Below are 14731 nucleotides of genomic sequence, written 5' to 3' on the forward strand. Positions count from 1 at the left end.
TTACGCTGCGATCTGCACCGCAGCGTAACTGCATGCGTCCTGCGTCCCCAGCACAATCTATGAAGATTATGCAGGAGACGTGCGCACGTGGCGTATTAGAGCGCTGAAGCGCGCGTTCTAAGAAGTGACATGTTACTTCTTTCCTGCGCTCTGCATGCAGCCCCCGCTCTGTCTATGGGAGGGGCTGCACTCTGAGCGCATGAAATCAGCTTTTTTTTTTTCATTACGGACTCTTTCTGCAGCGATTTGAAGCGCACGTGTGCTGTTCAAATCGCTGCAGAAATGTCTGTAGGGACAGAACACTACGTGCGCACATAGCCTAGAAATGATTGTTTGCAGTCTGTTACCATGAAAAACACACAAGTCTGCAGAGAAGCTGTAGACACAAAACAGTAGGATATTTTTTTAGTAAGAACATGGTGCCACATCGACGCTGCAATACAGGAGGATACTTAAGCCTGGAGGACACGCAATGCCTCCCATCATAAATCTGGACGTCTGTGGTGTACACCTGGACCTGGAGGGAAGGTTGTGTAATTTCAGAGGTCAGCAGATAATCTAACAGTCTCTTTAAGGCTGGAAACACATTTATGCGAGTAAAATCGGTCCGACTGGGCTGAAAAATACTCGGCTGATTTTAGTTCACGTTAGGTGCGAGTGCAATGCAACTGCGATGCTTTTTTGCTCGCGTGTCGCGTTTGCGATGCTAGTTTCATGCAACATCTTAATTAGATAAAAGCTATTACACATGTGTCATTTAATTTACCTTTGGGAATGTGATGTCACATTCATCTGTTGAATATTTAATGAGCAAAGTTACTGCCACACTCGCAAATGTGAACGCTGGTGCGCGTGTGTGATCCTACTTTTAATCCCCTTCCATAGGAAATCATTGGGACAAATGGTGCGAGAAACTCGCAAAAAAGCAGCATGCTGCGATTTTTTTCTCAGTCCGATTTGGACTGAGAAAAAAAATCGCAGATGAGAGCTGAATCATTCACTAACATGTGTCCGATTACAATGTGAGTTTTTCTCGCATTGCTCTACTGCGAGAAACTCGCAAGTGAGAAGCAGCCCTAATTAGTATTTCTTAACTGCAGTCTAGAAGTGTGCAAACAGGCCACGAACGCCAGTAATTCCTGAGGCACACGTGGCCCGCTTCTGGAGGTGACTACGGTGTGTCTGCTCCTCATCATATCACTAGCCAGCCCTGAGTCACCGTTATTTCCGGTCTTATGAACCCAGTCGTTTCATACATTCATTAGACTGGTATCAAAAACCTGTATTTACCCATGAACAATTTCAATAGGAAACATTCAGGAGCAGACTTGTAGGATGATGCAAGGAGTCACCAGGTCATGTGGAGATAGCTGTCACGTAAAACATTTTGGCAGGTAAACAATATGTAAATGTTGGGACATTAGTCATCTGACTAAGCAGCCAGGGTGGGAATCTAATGAGAATAATCTGACATTTCAATACAGATGAAGTGGATCCTAGTCCTGTGCATTTAGAGCATGTGGCCAAATCCAGCGAGCGCGGCTCTCCTCACACCGCAACCCCCGTTTCTTGTCCGTTATGCGAGTGTCTTTACATTTTTGAGGCTACAGGTCACGATGGATGGCACAGATTTTAACTAAGGTTTTGTTTTGAACACAATCGTCTCCATGGACCGGAATCATGCTCCTCTCCAGAGCAAACATTTACTTTCAGTATTAAAGGCCTGGTCACACACACAACCACACACAGACTTACCAGCGATCCCGACAACGATACGTCCTGATAAGGATCGCTGGTAAGTCGCTGGTGAGATGTCACACTGTCAGACCTTACCAACGACTCCATAACGATACAGGTCGCAGTAGCGACCTGTATAACGATCTCTGCTGTCATTGGGACCCTGTCACACAGTGTCAAACATAGCAATGCGTCCTGCCCAGCAGGACATCGCCTTTGAAGAAAATGGTCCAGGACATTCAGCAGCAACCTCACAGCAAGGGCCAGGTCGTTGCTGGATGTCACACACAGCGACATTGCTAGCAAGATCGCTGTTGCGTCACAAAAAACGTGATTCAGCAGCGATGTCACTTAGTGAGACGTGGCCTTAGGGCTGAGTTCACATGTCCAGTAATCATCTGTTAGACCGGAGTCACACTTAAAAAATAAAAAAAAAAAAATAAATCTTTATTTTTATATAGCGCTAACATATTCCGCAGCGCTTTACATACATCAGGAACACTGTCCCCATTGGGGCTCACAATCTAAATTCCCTATCTGTATGTCTTTGGAGTCACTCGCATCACATCAGCCATCACATCACCCGGCACGGCCGCACACTCTCCTGGCAGAAGCGGGTCGACTGCATGTATTTCTATGCAGCTGAGACGCTCCTGTCCGGAGAAGGTGCGGGAGTGCCAGGTGATGCGATGCGAGACTCGCAAGTGTGACTCCGGCCTTATTAGAATGGATCCACTCACAAAAAAGCTTTGCAAACATAACTTTCCTGTCCATTTGGAAAAAAATGATTTTTGCAAAATGTTTTTTTGGGTTGTTTTTTGTTTTGTTTTTTGTTTTTGTTTTTTTTTACATGGGAGCCCATGGAAAACAGATCTATTAACTCATGATCAGTTTCAACTGGAAGATAAATCAGTTAACGGATCCATTTTCCATTGACTCAATGTTGAAAATAACGGATTCTGCACAATTCAAGCTTTTCATAAAGACAAGAAAGTTTGGTCTGCACAACTTTTTTTGCCAACGAATCCGTTTTAACAGATGATTACTGGACATGTGAACGGAGTCTTATCCTCATTTGCAATCCCAAAGTCAAAAAGTAGAAATGTTTCATCTGTTATTGAGGAGTCATCTAAAAGTGATTTTTTTTTTTTTCCCACACCGATTGCAAAACCAACTGTTTATTTTTTTGGGGATCTGTTCTTACACAACCAATTGTGTAGTTTTTTTTATCTGACCACAATACGGTACTTGTCAGCAGATGCCGTGAAGGCTCTATAGAGATGCGCTTAATGATGTTATATCGCTGCTTTACTCAACATCCTATGAGACAGATATACAAGTATGTAAGGAAGGAGAAAGGGGAGAAGAATAAGAAGGGGGATAAAAAAAAAATAAAAAGCACTCCTCCACGACATCTCGCAGCTCTTGCACAATTGTGTCTTCAGGTTTAGGAAGCCTATCTTTGAATATTTCAAGACACTGTAATTTTATAGTGGGCACCATAATCCATTTCCATTCTAGATCTCAGTAACACCTAAGGCTGCTTTCACACCTCCGGTTTTTGCAGTGCGGCTAAATCCGGCTCTAAAACCTATGCAACGGATGCGGCGAAAAAAAACCGCATCCTTTGCATACGTTTTTACATGCGGCCCGTCCGGTTTTTGCCGGTTGCGGCACGCTACTGAGCATGCGCAGTGCAAAAAAAACCACATGCGGCGGCCGGATGCGGTTTTTGCCACATCGCGCCGCATCTGGCATCGATAGGCATGCATTGGAAAAAGCGCCGCACCGGCCGCCGCATCCAGCAAAAACCGGACAGAACGCAAGGCCATGCGGCACAATCCGGCACTAATGAAAGTTTATGTGGAAAAAAACGCAACTGGCGGCAAAAAAAAACGGTTGTGTTTTTTTCTGCAAAGAGCCGGATTGTGCTGCACAGCAAAAACCGGATGTGTGAAAGCAGCCTAACACAACCTCACACCCCACACATTTCAGTATCTGTGTAATGTTGCACTTTATCTGAGATGTCGCTACAAGGTAACAAACATAGCAGGTCCGATTCGTTAAAGGTATTTTAGAGCCAAACTCTGGGGTCTAACGCCTTAAAAAGGTCGGAAAAAAATGTGCACAAATTTTAACCCTAGAACGCATACCTGGGGCCTCGCAGGCCTGCTAGGTCATTTGTTTTCTATGGTAGATTGAATTGCTTGCGCATTCTAGGGTTAATGCCAGTCCTGACTACATTGGCTTAAATAGGCAGAACGGGGCACGGCCAAGGGTGATTGTCTAATTCATTAACAAGTGTGCCACTACAGTGGCGCAAGTCTTACCTGGAATGTACTGCAGACCTTGACTACACAAAAGTTAAAAAAAAAAATGCAGCGTTCACATACCCTAAAGCTGCATTCACACTGGTGTCTGGAGTTTCGTTTTGTAACAAAAGGATCCGCCCCGTGATGGAAACAACCTGTGCTAAACGGATCCTTACCAATTTTGGTCTCTATCTGGGCGAAAGTTAGTGTAGATTAAAATAAAAAAAATCTCTGCATTCTCTTTGTGTAAAAAAACAATTGGATTTGCAACGCAAGAGAATTTATCCCAATGAAAATAAAAGAGGCGGACGTGTTTCTAGATCAGACAACGCCCCGTTTACTATATTTACTTTATGCTGCATTGTACATATACCAGGCACGCGTGGCTCCTACTATGGCAAAGCCTTGTGCATTCTGGTTGCGTCCTTAGGCCATGTCCACACACTGGAGACTTTCTGCAACTAAAAATAAAATACATTTGCAGTAAAATCTACATATGGATTGTGATGAGGATGTTACCTAAGCACGGTGGAAATAAGTGAAGATGCTCTGCTAGGTCACGGCTTTGGGCAATGACTAAGGACCGGATCAGGTCAGAAACGCCTTGCCGTTTTCACTCAGGCTACATGCGCACGCTGCTTTTTTTGCTGCAGCCAAAAAAGGCTGCAGTTTTGTCAGCAGAACTTTCTGACATTTGACTTCCCAGCAAAGTCTATGAGAAGTCAGATTTGTCATGCGCACATTGCAGTTTATTTGTCAGCGTTTTTTTTTGTCAAAAGTTTGTGACAAAAAAAATGCAGCATGTTCATTCTTCCTGCCTTTTTATCAACATTTGTCACCCATTGAAATCAATGAGGGCATCAAAAACGCAGGAAAAATGCATGCTAATCAAAGTGGTGCATTTTACCTGCCTTTTACCTGCGTTTTTGGTACCAAAAACGCAGGTGATTTGTCAGGAAGTGAGGTAACAGGCAAGTGGTCCCGTCCCGTCCTCCACGTGTTCCCCGAAGTACCGCTGTCCCCAGGGGAGATGATGTGGAGGACGGGACTATCAGCGGCAGCGAGAGGGAAAAATCAATGTTTTCAGCTGCCAATGTCCATCCCCCTCTCGCTGCCACTGATAGTCCCATCCTCCACGTGTTCCCCGAAGTACCGCTGTCCCCAGCGTGCACGCACAGGGGAGATGATGGACCCCTCTCGCTGCCACCGCCGCCGCTGATAGTCCCGTCCTCCACGCTCCTGGTCAGCTCCATGCAGTAGCGCGATCAGCTGAGCTGTCACTGAGGTTACTCGCGGCCACTGCTGGATTCAGCGGTGGCCGCGGGTAACCTCAGTGACAGCTCAGCTGATCGCGCGGCTGTCTTCATTTGCTGCGTGGGGCTGACCCGAGCGGCGGTGTCTGCTGCTTCTCCGGTCACCTCCATGCAGCAGAGCTGGAAGCGACGCTGGACCATCCTGGATTACGCCGGACATGGAGGGCTTTGTCGGGCTTATTAAATGGGAGAACGAGGGAATTTGTTAGTGTTTTTTATTTCTAATAAAGGATTTTTTTCAGGTGGGTGTTTATTTACTGTAACTTACAGATTAATCATGGAAGGTATCTCGGGGAGACGCCTGACACGATTAATCTATGACTTATTGGCAGCTATGGGCTGCCAATAACTCCTTATTACCCAGATTTGCCAACGCACCAGGGCAAATCGGGAAGAGCCGGGTACTGTCCCAGAACAGCCGCATCTAATGGATGCGGCCATTCTGGGTGGCTGCTGGCTGATATTGTTAGGCTGGGGGGCTCCCCATAACGTGGAGCTCCCCATCCTGAGAATACCAGCCTTCAGCCATATGGCTTTATCTGGCTGGCATTAAAATTGGGGGGGACCGCACGCCAGTTTTTTTTTATTTATTTCTAAATTTTTTTTTTTTTCAATTCAACAAGCTTCATGGGCTTGTTTGAACTGAAAAATACATGAAACAATTGTTGACAAAACTGCAGCCAAAAACGCACCAAAAAAATCACATACATTTTTGTGACATTTCCAGGCTCTCTCTGACAAGGTGCAGTTTTGGCTGCAGTTTGTGAACACGAAAAAGAAGCAGCGTGCGCATGTAGCCTTATGCTCTGAACCTTGTCCTACAGTGCCTTGTATTTTTAAGGCTGCTTTCACACTACGTTTTTTTAACATGCGTCCTGAACGTTTTTTCAACGCAAAAAACGGATCCAGTGCAAATGCATTTTTATTTCAATGCATTTGCAATGGACTCGCGTTCACATGCGTTTGCGTGCGTTATAGTGATGATCCAACGACTTGCAGTTTTTTAACTTTTTTCAAAAACGCTACTTCTGGCGTTTTTGAGCTGCGTCCAAATACTGCAAATTGCTGGATCCTGACTATACTGCATGCAAACGCATGTGAACGCTGGCATGCTGATAGACAGGATCCTGCTTGCTCTACTGAGCATGCCCAGAAACCAGCCTGGCGTGATCAGTCTCTCTCTCCCCCTCCCTCTCTCCCCCTCCCCCCCCTCTCTCCCCCGCCTGAGAGCTGCGGACACTCGTAACCAAGGTAAATATCGGGTAACCAAGCAAGTTACCCGATGTTTACCTTGGTTACGAGCCTCCGCAGCTGTCAGATGCCGGCTCCCAGTCTGTCATGTTCAGTTCCACTGACTCCCGATCACATGACTCCAATGCCCGCCACTAAACATTCAGTGACAGGATCCTGCAAAATAACACATGCTTTTGCATGCGTTTTTCTTTGTAAAAGCAGGATCCGCTTTTACAGCAAAAAAACGTTCATGACGCATGTTAAAAAAAATGTAGTATGAAAGCAGCCTAATCTGGATTGAAATTATAAAAAATAAATTTTACTTATGGATTGTGCTGGTCTCAACGTACTCAGTCTTTCCATATTTCTTGGAGCCTACTGATCGTGCACTGCACACAGGTAAGCTGACTTTGTGCTCTTTTAAAGGGAATCAATCCGCAGGATTTTTGTATATAACCTAAAGCCAGTGCTATACTGGCACTATCAGGCTGATTCTATACATACCTTTAGTTGTCAGCTCGGATGGATAGGTTTTCAAATCCAAGAAAGTAAAGTTTAAAAAAAATCAGCAGCTTCTTGATTGGCATTTGCAACTGAGCAGATAATATGGGTGGGTATTCATATGGATTCCCGCCCCCCTGCCCGTTGTTCCTCCCTCTCTGTTCACTATGGTATTATACTAACAAATCACTTTGCTTAAGGACCTGTGGTGAAGTAATTCCCATGTGACCAGAAGGGGCGGGGCCTCAGCCAACAAGGCTGGATAACAGGTCACATGGGTATGACCTCACCACAGGTCCTTCAACAAAGTGAGTCACATGTATAATACCATAGAGAACAGAGAGGGAGAATCCATATGAATGCCCCCCCATATATTATCTGCTCAGCTGCAAATGTCAATCAAGAAGCTGCTGATTTTTTAAATTTCACTTTCTTGGATTTGAAAGCCTAAATATCCGAGCTGACCACTATCGGAATGTAGAAGATGAGCCTGATAGGGAATTTGGTTTGTGAGCCCCAATGGGGACAGTGTTGCTAATGGAAAGTGCTGTGGAATTAACAGCGCTATATAAATGAATAAATATATTATATTATTATTATTATTATTGTGCCAGTATAGCACTGGCTTTAGCTTATATACGAAAATCCTGGTGATTTCTTCCCTTTAACAGCTTTGTGAACATTACATTATGCATTGCTTTGTATGCCAAGAGTCCTTGCAATGATGTACATAGGCTGAGGAGTCCTATGTATTCATGAGCTGCACACCCCTGCCCTTCAGACGCAGACAGTAGAAATGCCTGAACATTTTGCATTTGGACAACACAATTTTCAATTCTGAGCAGCTTCAAGTGGGTGGGATGGACATGAGTGACACGTCTACTCTGACCACAATATGTCACATTCCTGTGAGATCCCTGGTAATGGGAAGTAGCATTGTACGGCACGTGCCCTCTGCCCATGAACGTCCCTTATATTCCAAACCACATTGCTTGTTCATACCTTCCAAGAAACCCCTTAAGAGTAAACATTCCTAAATCTTATCCCTCAATATGTAAGCACTATATAAGGATATTTTCCTACCCATGAGCTAACAGTTCTGGAGCACCTTTTCTTAGAACTGTAAATTGTTTCCCCCCACCCACCACCCAGTTATTCCACTTGCCAATGTACGACTAAATTGACAACAGGGTGTTACCATTCGATATGACACAGTCAGCCCCAACTGGACAGTGCATATACAATCCTAATTCGTATAGAATCTGTCCCATCAAAGTTTTCATTTCATAAGCTATTTTAATTAGCTATGTAAAGATTGGCGAGTGCATGAATATACTCACCGATCACCGTCTCTCCAGTTTCCAGCTCAGCCGTTGGTTCTTTTCTGTCCCATGTGACCTGCAATCAGACTAACCAGATCACACAGGGAGGGTTGTGTGTGAGGCAGATGTCACTTTCTCCATTTAAGTCTATGATGCTTCATTCTGAGCCTCCATAGACTTACACTGAAGAAAGTATCTTTCTAACGCACAATGGACCCCGCAAGAGCCGGCAAAGAAGAGGAGCAGAGCTGGAAACCAGAGACTAGGGCGATGGGTAAGTATTTTAATGCATTTACTCATCATCATTACATAAGTAATTAGGATGTTTATGAAATAAAAATTTTGAGTCAACTTCTTCCAAAAGAAATAATAGGAACAAAGTCACAGAAGAAATTCTACAGATTTTTTTTTTTTTTTCACCCCCCCCATGCACACCACAAATTAGTAATATAAGGCAAGCGAAGAGACCCTCTATAATCTATACAAAGCTCCCAAATATACATATCAGCACCAATATGCTGGAGTTGTTTATCTATGTGACAAACTGAATAGGATAGATTTGTATTTTTTTATCCTATTAATGAAAAACAAAACACAATGTGAAAAAAAAATTAAGTGCATGTAAAATAAATGTTCAAAAAAAATAAATGTAAAATCACTAATCGATGCATAAAAGTAAGACAATCCTCCATCGAGAGCACAAAGGATTTCCATCATAGAGCGTGTTCCCCCCCAATGTGTCATTTAACTGGGGGCCATTGTTCCCTTGACGCAACTGTACTTGGCACAAGGCTCTGCCCGCCATGGACTTCTGTAGGTGATATATGCTAATCATCCACATGACGCTTCTTGTGATGGTTGCATAGGAGCAGACGTGACCCTGCGATGATCAGAAACCTCTTACCGAGAGGCACAGTGCCAGAATCATAATCATTAGGACTACTGAGGGATCTCAAAACAAATTTTGGCGACAGCTTCCCACAGACAAAGACTTGGCGCCGATGATGAGCACATTCCTATATGCCCTCCATAGAACGTTCACCTGTACGTACAGGATAAACTATAACCCCCAGCAATGGTTTTATTGAATGAGCTGAGAATCTGCGAATGAGCATTCATGACAACATTCATTCCCGATTATCGGCTCAATAAATGGGCACATCGCCAATCATCGGTTGATTGGATAGTTTACAAATAGATCATGGTTATCGGCAGCACATAGATGTGTAAACAGGACTCGCGCTGTCAATACCATAATGGGGACAAAAAGATCATATTAACCAGGGCTGTTAATTGATCAGTGCTCATTAACAGATCGGAACGGTAACCCCCCCCCCCCCCCCCAAAAAAGAAAATCTACATGATCAGACACTGAGCCACATGGGAGACTTGGCCAATTACATCGCGATCAGTCCAAAAGAAGGATTTCACCTGCCTGAAGTTCGTTCTGACACCACAGATCCACTGAACAGGCGAAGACCCTCTCAATGGAGGGGTGGGCAAAAAAGAAGGGGGGGGGGGGGGTCAGTGACTATTTACCAGAGATAAAAGGATTGACTGGATGTGACCAAAAATAAATTGGGCTGCCCAGGTCCGGCAGCATGAATCTCTTCCACCCTCATGTATGCCTTGTAGACTATGATCCCTCATAGTACCTCCTGTACCCGTCTGTGCCTTGTCTTGTTTATGTTTATTGTATTTATCACTATTACATATATACCCCTTTTTACATGTACCGCGCCATGGAAAAAAGGCGCTATAATAATTATCTCTAGTAGTGACTGATCGATTAACCGCAGGTCGGACCAGTCTGCAAATGAGCCAAGGTAATTTAATACCAGACTAATCCTGGAGAGAAAAAAAAAACTAAAAAAAAATTGTAAAATGGGAAAATCATCCCGATCTGACACGGATCCCAGACATCGAATGTCATCCGTTGCAAAAATTTCCACCAGTCAAAAATTCAAGAGCTGTCACCAGGTGCTAAAGTGTCCAGCTTCTGCTCTTATTTTATTCTTGCTGCTCCCCCCGAATGTGACTTATTTGAAATTCCTAATTCCAGTTTAGTGTTTTTATGTTTTAATTTTGTTTTTTTTTGTGTTTTTTTTGTTTTGGGTTTTTTTTTTATCACCAAGGGGGGTGTGGCATTCAGGACACATCGGAGGGGGAGGTCTTCATCAATAACCCTTTGATCACCGTCCCCTTGGTAAAGACCAAACACTAGCACTAAATAAGGCCCAGATCTCTGGAACCAGATGAATGTCAGTTAACAAGAAAAGCTTAGGAAAGGAACTGAGATTAGTAAAAACTGGATACGCATCCTGGAGACTGGCGCTCCAACAAGAGCGGGAACGGGGGGGGGGGAATTGCCACTTTTGGGAACAATTTTATTTATATATTTATTTATTTTTTTTACATGTCTACTTTGGGCTAAAAATCATTTGTCTTTACACTTTTTTGTCTGTTATCTATGCATGTCGCACTAAGAATCAGTCAGACTGCTATGATGGGGAGTGTGTAACCCTCGTCTGTCTTTTTCAGAGCTCCTCTCAGCCGGTTTATGACCATGTCAAAATTTGAATGTGCAGAAAACAAAGGGCATGAAGCTCAAATGCAAAAGCAATTTTTATATTTAGAGGAGAAAAATTCCAACCTCCCCCTCAAAAAAAAAAAAATCAGCCCTTTTAACCCCATTATGTGTTTCACTGTCCATGGACAGATTGGTGTTGATCTGCTGCTGATCCGCGCTATCATCAGCAAGAAAACACGTCCCTGACATGCAATCGTAGGGAGCCAAAAACATACTGAAAATGTACTAGAAAAATATAAGTAAACATAGAAATTTATAGCCCAGACGCAATGATGATTGCAGCACAGCAGAGGAGAGCGGTGGGGCACACTCGAGTACAGGGAAGTGGGGCACTGACAGTGGTGGGGCATGGGATAGTGGGGGTACACTAAGGTGAACTGGTGGCAGTGAAGCTAGGAGATGTAAGGGCACAGGATTGTGGGGCGCAGGATGGTGAGGCACACTGTGGTTAGGGATGGTGGGGTGCTGTGGGGAGCACTGAGACATCAGAGGCCCCTGCGCAGGAATATTTGGCCCTTTGCAGTTCTAGCCTACCACAATGCCCAGCTCTGGAGGTGGCAGTGTTCTTCACCTCTTGGTCTGTCTTGGGCCCTGCCTGGCCTATTAGGGTGTTGTGGTTATGGCCTCCGCTGTGGGGGTGGGTTACACCTTTGCAGTCAGGGGCTTCGCTGGGGGGGGGGTTTGTATGCAATGTTGAGGGGCTCCTCCGTAATGAGGAGTGGGACTCCTATGGGGGGGCAGAGTGGTGATGGGCACCTCTCAAAATGATGGGCTCCACAGTAATGAGGGGCACCTCTTTGGGGGGGGCAGTGTGGTGAAAGGCTCCTATGTAATGAGAAGGCTGCTCTGTAATGAGGGGCACCTCTTTGAGGGAGGCAGTGTGCTGAAAGGCACCTCTAATGATGGGCACCTCTTTGGGGGGCAGTATTCTGCAGGGCACCTCTTTTGGGGGGGCAGTGTGGTGAAAGGCTCCTATGTAACGAGGGGCTCCTCTTTGGGGGACAGTATTCTGCAGGGCACCTCTGTAATAAGGGACACCTCTTTTGGGACAGGGCAGTGTGGTGAAAGGCTCCTTTGTAATGAGGGGCTCTTCTTTGGGGGGGTAGTATTCTGAGGGGCTCCTCTGTAATGAGGAGCAGTATTCTGAGGGGCTCTTCTGTAATGAGGGACTCCGCTGTGTGGGTGAGGGGCTCCTCTTGGGGGGGGGGGGGGGGTGGGCAGTATTCTGAGAGGCACCGCTGTAATGAGTGCTTTCCTGTGCGGTGGGGGGCAGTGTGGTGAGATGCTCCTATGTAATGAGGGGATACTCTTTGGGGGGCAGTATTCTGGGGGGGCTCTACTGTAATGATGAGCTCATCTTTGGGGGGCAGTATTCTGAGAGGCACTGCTGTAATGAGTGCTTTCCTGTGCGGTGGGGGGCAGTGTGGTGAGATGCTCCTATGTAATGAGGGGATATTCTTTGGGGGGCAGTATTCTGGGGGGGGCTCTACTGTAATGATGAGCTCCTCTTTGGGGGGCAGTATTCTGAGAGGCACCTCTGTAATGAGGGCTTTCCTGTCCGGTGGGGGGCAGTGTGGTGAGATCCTCCAATGTAATGAGGGGATACTGTTTGGGAGGGGGGAGTATTCTGGGGGGGGGGGGGGGCTCTACTGTAATGATGAGCTCATCTTTGGGGGCAGTATTCTGAGGGGCTCCTGTGTAATGATGAGCAGTATTCTGAGGGGCCTCTGTAATGATGAGCTCATTTTTGGGGAGCAGTATTCTGAGGGGCACCTCTGTAATGATGGTCTCCTCTGTAATGAGGGGCACCTCTTTGGGAGGGGGGGGCAGTGTGGTGAAAGGCTCCTATGTAGAGGGGCAGTATTCGGAGGGGCTCCGCTGTAATGAGGGGCTCTTCTTTGGGGGGTAGTATTCTGAGGGGCTCCGCTGTGTGGGTGCGGGGCTCCTCTGTGGTGAGGGAGGAGGGGGTCAGCCCTTTGTAGGTCACGGGGCTGGCTCCAGGATGGCAGATGCGGGCTCTGGGCCGCGGTCCGCAGCAGACAAAGAGCGGCCTGAGGCCCCGCACAAGCCTCGCACTTTCCTGGCAGCGCCCCCCGAGGCTGGCTGCGGAGTAGGCCCCTGGCAGAGCGTGCGCCTGCAGTCCGCCCCCGGCCGCTCTCCCCTCCCCCGGCCTCCGCCTCCCCTCCCGCCGTCTCTTACCCCGCTCCCCGGCGTTGTTTCTCTCCGGCTGTACCGGGCGCGGCCTCGACACTCGCCTGGGTCTCCTGTTCGCTGCTCTGACCGAGTTCATTTGCTGACTGTCGGGGGGAGGAGGGCCGGGCTCCTGGCTGCTCGCAGAGCTGGGCTCGCCCTGTACAGTCGGTTGCGGAGTGAGTGCGCGAGCTGCGGCGTTACTGGACAGTCTCGGCTCCTCCCTCCCGTCCCGTCACTCTCCGGTGTGCGGACTCTCACAGGAGCCCCGATGAGATCCCCTCCCGTAAGCCCCGTCTGTCCGCGGCAGGAGGAGCCATTGACACCGCCAGAGACACAGTCACACAGCTGAGGAGGAGGACGGGGGGAGGGGAAGACGCATACTCACAAGCCTGGCCTCCGCCTCGACCAATCAAAGCCTTCAATATAAAGCGCTCACTACTCTTCCACCAATAGCGCGCGTCAATACAAAGTTCTACTTTCCCCACAGCCAATGAGCGGCGGCGTCTTTCTGTCACTCACACACAGAGCAGTGAAGTGAAGGAAGATGGTGGCCGGGGCGGAGCTGCGCGGAGCAGGCAGTCACACAACAGGGCCGGGGACGAGTATTTATAGTCACTTCCCAGAACGCCTCCGCCCGGTGCGGGGTGAGGAGAGCGGCAGCGGCGGTGCTGGCCGAGGCGGGTCCCCCTGAGCAGTAATGGCCGGCGGGGTGAAGGTCCTGGTGACGCAGTGCCCTCGGACGTGACTCCTCAGCGCTGGCTCTGCCTCTTGTCACCAGCACAGCCGGTAGTGACGGGGGGCAGTCAGCTGGCCGTGCTGCGGGTGACATGGCCGTGCAGCTCACAGCATTTGCAGCTTGTAGCAGAAGGACGTGGCTTTTTGCAGCCCTTTCTTCACACTCTGCTGTTTTGCAGCGTTTTTCATGTTTTGTTTTGATTCTCCTCAGAAGCATTTTGTGCCATTATTCATGTGAGGTAACCGGCTGGGGATTTACACTGGGATCTGCAGCCGATTCTTGGATTTGCAGCGTTGCTCGTAGAATAGTCCTGCTCCTCTAGGCGGAAAAAAAACTGCGGGATGTGAAGATGGCAGCGATAAATCCGCCAGAAAATACCTAAAAATAAGACCTACCCTGAAAATAAGCCCTACTTAAAGGGAACCTTTCAAGTCCAGTTTGCACCCAGACCCACGAGCAGTTCTGGGTGCATATTACTAATCCCTGTATACACTAGCATAGATAAAGAGATCTCTAGAAGAAGTATTTCTAAAGATCTTTTATCCTATGCTAATGAGCGAGGGGACTAGTCCCAAGGGCGTTATATCCCCCGACTAGTCAGCCCTCTTGGCATTTAAGCAGACCCACAGGGGTGTACTAACATGCCATTCAATTCACCATTACCAGCGGTGCAGTGCGTACCTGTGATTGCACTTCTGAATGCTGGGCTCTTCTGGTCATGCGTTCTAGACCTCTCTGAAGGCGGGACGCGTACACCTGGCTTCATACTATGCATGAACGGAAGTGCCCGGCAT

The 14731-nt window shown here is 47.1% G+C and overlaps 1 protein-coding gene across 2 annotated transcripts in view; it reads right to left on the bottom strand.

The window, feature by feature from the left end:
- Positions 1 to 13576, bottom strand: part of FBXO11 (F-box protein 11) — a 233140-nt gene extending 219564 nt beyond the window's left edge. The window contains exon 1 of one of the 2 annotated variants that reach the window (XR_012751579.1): positions 13208 to 13576. Coding sequence is in view for 1 of the 2 variants with exons in the window: in XM_075339211.1 (XP_075195326.1) it covers positions 13208 to 13298 (91 nt within the window). In the remaining variant the exon portion in view is untranslated. The remainder of the gene's footprint in view (positions 1 to 13207) is intronic. The other variant, XM_075339211.1, reaches the window with a different exon arrangement.
- Positions 13577 to 14731: the final 1155 nt, after the last annotated feature.

This window comes from Anomaloglossus baeobatrachus, chromosome 3 (genome assembly GCF_048569485.1).
Source record: "Anomaloglossus baeobatrachus isolate aAnoBae1 chromosome 3, aAnoBae1.hap1, whole genome shotgun sequence".
Classification (NCBI taxonomy): domain Eukaryota; kingdom Metazoa; phylum Chordata; class Amphibia; order Anura; family Aromobatidae; genus Anomaloglossus; species Anomaloglossus baeobatrachus.